Genomic DNA, 7,500 nt, shown 5'->3' with positions numbered 1-7,500 from the left:
TTTTTCTTGTCCTTTTTTTCGTATACATTCACTGCTTTCTTCCAAGGAATCTAATGCTCTTAGCTTAGTTTTTCCTTGTGGCTGGCTTGATTGGAGCAATATCGAGTATAACCAGCCAAAACTGCAAAGATAATATGGAACTCGACTGAAGATAGAAACCTCCAAATGACCCATCCTTGTTTTCTTTGTATTGTCTGTCTGGATGTTTTGCATTCTTGTCCCATTTTTGTATCTTATATATCATCATCATCATTTAGCGTCCGCTTTCCATGCTAGCATAGGTTGGCCGGTTCAACTGGGGTCTGGGAAGCCAGAAGGCTGCACCAGGCCCAGTATGATCTGGCAATGTTTCTACGGCTGGATGCCCTTCCTAACGTCAACAACTCTGTGAATGTAGTGGGTGCTTTTTACGTGCCACCGGCACAGGTGCCAGGCGAGGCTGGCAAACGGCCACAATCAGATGGTGCTTTTTACGTGTCACCAGCATATATATATATATATATATGTATATATATATGCATATATATATATATATGCATATATATATGTATATGTATATATATATATATATATATATATATATATGTATATATATATATGTGTGTGTGTGTAAGTATATATATGTATGTATGTATGTTTTTATATCTATGTGTATCTGTGTGTGTGTCTTTGTATCTGTGTTTGTCCTCCACTGCTTGACAACTGGTAATAGTGAGTTTACATCTCCATAATTTAGTGGCCCAACAAAAGTCACTGACAGAATAATTACCAGACTTTAAAATTTGATTTATTTGACTGAAATTCTTCAAGGTGGTGTCCCATCATGGCCGCAATCCAATGATTGAGACAAGTAAAAGATAAAAGATTATATGTGTACACACACTTACACACACACACTCGCACACATACACACACACACACACACACACACGCACACACTCACAGGCATGTTCATATACACATATATATGTGTGTATGTGCATGCATATGTATATGTGTTCAGATATTCATTCAAATTTTAAAGAAATATGCATATAGCATAGTTTGAAATCCGTTTGACCTGTTAATACAATCAGAGATGTTTCTCTTTTTATATTTTACAGACAAGTTGCATGCCAGCTTTCAGAGTTACCAAATTTGTAGACGAAGGCACTGATATGGTATCTATTTTAGCATCATAATTTACAAATTCCCCGTAATCAAGCATGTATTAAACTCTTTAGTATGTGTTAAATTGTCCATATTTGTTTGGAATAGCAAGAATTATGTTAAAGTAATGAAGTCAAACCATTTCCAAAATGTGTCTATTGTGTCTCTTGTCTTTGAAGCAAATATTAAGTTATCACTTTTCTTTTTTTTCCTTTCTTTTTATTTCTTTATTGCCCACAAGGGGCTAAACATAGAGGGGACAAACAAGGACAGACAAAGGGATTAAGTCGATGACATCGACCCCAGTGCATAACTGGTACTTTATTTATCGACCCCGAAAGGATGACAGGCAAAGTCGACCTCGGCGGAATTTGAACTCAGAACGTAACAAGCAGAAACAGGCACTGATAAAAAGAGTGGCAAGAAAGGGTTTCTTGTGGTCAATGATCTTTCTTTCCTAATTTGTGATACTTGCAACCATACTTGTCTCTTCCAAACTTGACTAGTTTGTCATAATTGGAAGCACTTATATAGGCCCACTTTTCACAGTTACAATCTGAATTGCCTTGTTCTGTTTGCAATGATATCTGTAGAAGTTAATCTGGGTTAACAAAGCACATGAAATGTCACAATAATGATATCCATTTTCATGTTGCCTGTATGGAAAAATTTGTAAATCTCTTACTAAACTAAAGCATCATTTCTGGTCACATAACATGTAGACTATTTCTAACACCATCTTCTAGTAATTTAAACTGTAAATATTCAGTTCCATATTACTTGTGAGATTGTGTGATGTTAGTTTTTAACCAGTTTGGTGCCTATGTGAATGTACTCTGTTAGTGCTGGTGTTGAGAAATGTCAGACTCAGTTAATGAAACAACAGCCACCATATGTATGTGTATATAGAGAAAGGTAGATAGATAGATAAATACATACAAGTTGTGGTGAATAAACTATCGTCTAAATTATGCAAAAATGAAAATATCATTGACATCTCATTTTAACAGATATATTTACAAAAATTACATAAAAATATCTTGAAATACTAAAAAGTAAATTTTTTCAATGAAATCGCCATTGGCTTCAACCACAGCCTCCAGACAATTTCGGAATCTGAAACTCTTCTGGATGGTCTCCTTGTTTAAGTTGGTGAATGCTGCCGTAATCCTTGCCTTCAATTCACCTTTGGTGTTACAAGGGGTTTTGTTGGTCTCTTGTTCAACTGCACCCCACACATAATAATCAAGAGGGTTGTAGTCTCAGATGTTCGGGGTGATGTGGTCACAGAAGTTGTCTGACAGCCATGACTGGGTTCTCCTGCTTGTGTGGCATGGTGCAGAGTCCTGTTACCAGACACAGAGTCTTCCAGCAGCTACTATTTTGACCCAGGGCAACACTACCCCCTCCAGGCACTTGATGTAGGCCTCTCTGTTGGCTCTGAGGCCATGTGGGAAGATGAATGGAGGCAGAACATTGCTATCACTACTGATCATCCCAAACACCATGATGTTGACTGGATGTTTCATTTTTATTACTCTTGTTACATGTCCTCATATTGACACCCAAACACTCTGAAATGTTTGTATTGGAGCTTCCTGCATGAATTCCAAGCAGTACAGCATGTCGTTTCCAAACTTCTGGTGGAGTGAATTTCGTCATGGTGCTGTTTTTCTCACAGATGGTGCCCAACAGACCTTACTGTACTGTGTAGTCAACAAAATCAAAAACAGTGTGCATGCATGAAATTAAAATATAAAATAGTGACATAGGCGTAGGAGTGGCTGTGTGGTAAGTAGCTTGCTTACGAACCACATGGTTCCGGGTTCAGTCCCACTGCGTGGCACCATGGGTAAGTGTCTTCTACTATAGCCTCAGGCCGACCAAAGCCTTGTGAGTGGATTTGGTAGACGGAAACTGAAAGAAGCCCGTCGTATATATGTATATATATATATATATATATGTATGTATGTGCGTGTTTGTGTGTCTGTATTTGTCCTCCCAACATCGCTTGACAACCGATGCTGGTGTGTTTACGTCCCCGTAACTTAGCGGTTCGGCAAAAAAGAGACCGATAAAATAAGTACTAGGCGTACAAAGAATAAGTCCTGGGGTCGATTTGATCGACTAAAGGTGGTGCTCCAGCATGGCCACAGTCACATGACTGAAACAAGTAAAAGAGTAAAAGAGTAAAGAGTAATATACCTATCACACACTGTATATACATGTGTATATACGTAGACAGATAGTTAAACAGATAGACAGTCAAGCAAATAGAGAGAGCAAGAGACTCATCGGTAAGATGACAGATGCTCATAACAAATTTTATCAAACTCAAAACACTTAACATTCTAAATTTAAAATATCATAAGATGGCTAGCTGGCAGAATCATTAACATTCTAGACAAAATGCTGAGCAGTATTTTTTCAGGCTTTATTGTCTGAGTTCAAAATTCAAGGTCAAAGTTGATAAGTAAAGTATCAGTTAAGTACTGAGGTCAATGTAATCAACTGACCTCCTCTTCTAAATTGCAGGCCTTTTTTCTTCTTTTAGAAAGAATTATAAAACTAAAAATCATGAAATATATTTGTTTTAAAAATGTGATCAGAAATATTTTTTTTGTTTTTACTCCATTTTGTAGACAAGTGAGCTAAGTCAAAAGCACCCTGAAATGGAATCCAAAGGTACAGATATGGTATGTACGTTAGATATTTGGATTCAATGTCTCCAGGTTGTAAAATAAGTTTGTGTGTGTGTATGCGTGTGCATATATAAGTACAAACATACATACATATATATATATATATGTGTGTGTGTGTGTGTGTGTGTGTGTGTGTGTGTATATATATCTATATATATAAAACTGTAGTTGTGTGAGTGTCTGTCTCCTACGATTTAGATTCCTAACTACTCCCACATTTTGCGGTGCAGTTTGACCAAATTCGGGTATCTTATAGTCGTGATTCATATCGAGCCCGTCCGGATATTAGCGCACGTCTACGATGAGTTTACGATTTTAAAAATAATTTACCATAATTTTTTCCATTTTAACGCATATTTTTTAAATAAAGGGAAGGCGGCGGAGTTGGCGTCCATGCTCACACCTGTACCTGTGTTGCTTCTCCCCCTTCTTCCCTCCCTCATGAAGCTGTGGGGAAGGGAGTGTAAGGAAATCAACGTCGTAAAGCGTTGTCAAGGAGACCAGCGTTCTTTTAGAACAACGACTTCATGGCTTGAAGTCGCCAAAACAGAAATCGCTAAAAAAGCTGAAACAGATCCATAAAAACGGCAAAAACTGCCACACAGGGCAGGTTTCCTGTGCAAACAATTTGCACAACCGAATGTTTTAGTTGTTGCACAAATCTTTATATATAAAAGTGAAGTTGTGTGTCTGTCTCCTACGATTTAGATTCCTAACTACTCCCACATTTTGCGGTGCAGTTTAACCAAAACCGGGTATCTTAAAGTCGTGATTCATATCGAGCCCTTCTGGGTATTAGCGTGCGTCTACGATGAGTCTACGATTTAAAAAAAATTTACCATCATTTTTTCCATTTTAATGCATTTTTTTGCTATTATATAGGGGAAGTAACTCTCTAAAAATGTCTACAATGAGTCAACAATTTAAAAAAAAAATTACCATAATTTTTTATTCCATTTTTAATGCATTTTTTTGCTATAACTCTCTAAAAATGCTTATATAGTTATTTCCCTTACAAACCCGAGCAACGCCGGGCGATACTGCTAGTATATATATAAGAATTTTTTGTGGAATAAGATAAAAAATCAAGACTGTGTAGATATTAGAGCATATATAGATAGAAGGTCTTACAGCTGTTTCTAGGATATTTATTAATTATATCCCTTCATCAGAGATGGTGTGAGAGTATAGTTAAGTCATAGTTAGTTTAGATGTGATACAATACAAAATAGAGAGTGAGGTGGAGGAAAGAAAATAGATGCAAGATATGCATGGGTATTGAAGTTTTAAATCCATTTTTCAGGCATAATGGTATATATACAATATTCCAATTTCCTATGACTAAAGTCCAACTGAGTTTAAAATGAGTCCTTCCAAATATAGAGTTTATAAGCAATGTAAGATTCCTTTATGAGTGAGATTCAGCAGATTTTTAAACTTTGTCATTCCCAGTAGAGAATTTATATACAGCAAAATTACTGAATCTGGAAATTAATTATGGTCTGTCTATAGCACTTATTCAGCATTACCTGACACCCTTGGGTCTCAATGACACCATTATCTCTTATAACCTCAACTTCTCGCTATGTATGTCATCATCATCATCATCATCATCATCATCATCATCATCGTTTAACGTCCTCTTTCCATGCTTGCATTGGTTGGACGATTTGACTGAGGTCTGGCGAACCAGATGGCTGCACCAGGCTCCAGTCTTGATCTGGCAGAGTTTCTACAGGTGGGTGCCCTTCCTAACACCAACCACTCCGAGAGTGTAGTGGGTGCTTTTTATGTGCCACCGGCACGGGGGCCAGTCAGGCAGTACTGGCAATGACCTCACTCGAATCTTTTTACACATGCCACCAGCACAGGTGCCAATGAAGCGACATTGGTAATGATCACGCTTGAATAGTGCCCTTTTACATGCCAAGGTACAGAAATATATATATATATATTATATATATATCAGCAGAAATTGGAATAATTGCTTCTGCTGTTATAAATATTTCAATGGGAGTAGTAGTTTCTTTGTGGACTTTTTGAATATCTCTGCCCCAAATATTTACTATGTTGACAAACAGCTGAATTTAATCACATTTTCCATTGGTATATAGATGAAATTTGACCCAAAAGAAATGTTAACATGTAACAATTGAGTGTGGAAAACTATTCTCCAAACCCAAAACCTTTGTATTAAGGAGTTACCTATCTCCTCTTCCACTAAATGGGTGCTACAAATCGGAAGATAATGATGAAAATATATATGAAAGTATTATAAATAGTATGGAAGATTTAATGTGTTTGGAGTGAGAAGAAGAGTAGGGGAGAGAAGAGTCAGTAGGCTTGTAGTGTATAGAAATATGCAGGTAGATGTTGCTTATGGTGGAAGAGATATCAAAAAAATTAACAGAGATATTGGATATACTTGCACCAACGCAATTGTTAATATAATTACTATACAACTCTGGGATTAGTCTGGTGAATTTGTACTTCAATGTGGCCTGCAGAGGGGTTTGCACAATTAGGGTTCCTATAGTGAACATGTTGATATATTTCCCCAGAAAAAATAGATCAACTGAGGGTCAAGACAAGCTTAGCTATGCAAATGAGTCTTCTAGTGCTTGGTACAGATGGAGAGCAACGGTTTTGAAAGCTTTTTGAGGGTTGACAGGCAATTATTGTGAAGGTTGACTGTGTAGATTGATTTAATGTCTGTGGTGAAAAGAGGTTTGAACTGCCCAACTAGAAAAGAAAATGAGTTTAAGAGGTTTGGAGCACGGTTGGTGTCTTTACTATGTCAGGGTAAAGCAGTGATGAGATTCGATTCAGTTCTACTACACCACAAAAATTATCTCTCTTAGTACTTTCTCTATATGTAGGAAGTTCAAATGGTCTTGTGTTTCTCATCAGCAGTAACTAGCTTTTTTTCTTGCACAGAGGATGTAAAACTCTGCCATCCCTCTTTAGTATCACTCTTGACAGCTTTTCCCTGAAGAAGGATTCTGACTAAAATATTGGATTCTTGACTCCTCATGGCTAGTTCCTTGTAGTCTTTTTTATTGAATTTTACTACACACACACACATTTATACTCATTTCAAATTTTATCAGTTTCAAAAGTTACTTTGCATTTTAAAATATATTTTCTGTCGTGCAATTTGCAATCATGGAATATATTTGATTTATAAGTGTGATGAGAAATGTTTTGTTTTTATTTTATTTTGCAGGATGACATTGTAGGCAAATTAAAGAAAGAGACAAGCAAAAGAATGGTATATATCTTACATTTATTGATTTGATTTCCTGAGGCTGAAATGGTAATGTGTGTGTGTGTGTGTGTGTGTGTGTGTAGATATATACATATATATACACACATTACACACATATACATACATATACACATATGTATATGTGTGTATATATGTGTGTGTGTATGTATTTATGTATGTATGTATGTATGTATGTATGTATGTATGTGCACAGGAGTGGTTGTTTGGTAAGAAGAAGTTGCTTCCCAACTACATGGTTCCAGGTTCAGTCCCACTGCATGGCACCTTAGGCAAGTGTCTTCTACTATAGCCTCGGGCCGACCAAAACCTTATGAGTGGATTTGATAGACAGAAACTGAAAGATGCTCATCATGTATATAT

The 7,500-nt window shown here is 36.7% G+C and overlaps 1 protein-coding gene across 1 annotated transcript in view; it reads left to right on the top strand.

Moving 5' to 3' along the window:
• LOC118762221 overlaps nt 1–7,500 on the top strand; it is a 162,601-nt gene that overhangs the window by 81,201 nt on the left and 73,900 nt on the right. Inside the window, exons 25-27 of the mRNA XM_036500766.1 lie at nt 1,104–1,160; nt 3,792–3,845; nt 7,078–7,122. Coding sequence (XP_036356659.1) covers nt 1,104–1,160; nt 3,792–3,845; nt 7,078–7,122 — 156 coding nt within the window. The remainder of the gene's footprint in view (nt 1–1,103; nt 1,161–3,791; nt 3,846–7,077; nt 7,123–7,500) is intronic.

This window comes from Octopus sinensis, linkage group LG2 (assembly GCF_006345805.1).
Source record: "Octopus sinensis linkage group LG2, ASM634580v1, whole genome shotgun sequence".
Classification (NCBI taxonomy): Eukaryota; Metazoa; Mollusca; class Cephalopoda; order Octopoda; family Octopodidae; genus Octopus; species Octopus sinensis.
Note: the sequence above shows the minus strand (reverse complement) of the source record. Positions and strands in the feature narration are given on the sequence as shown.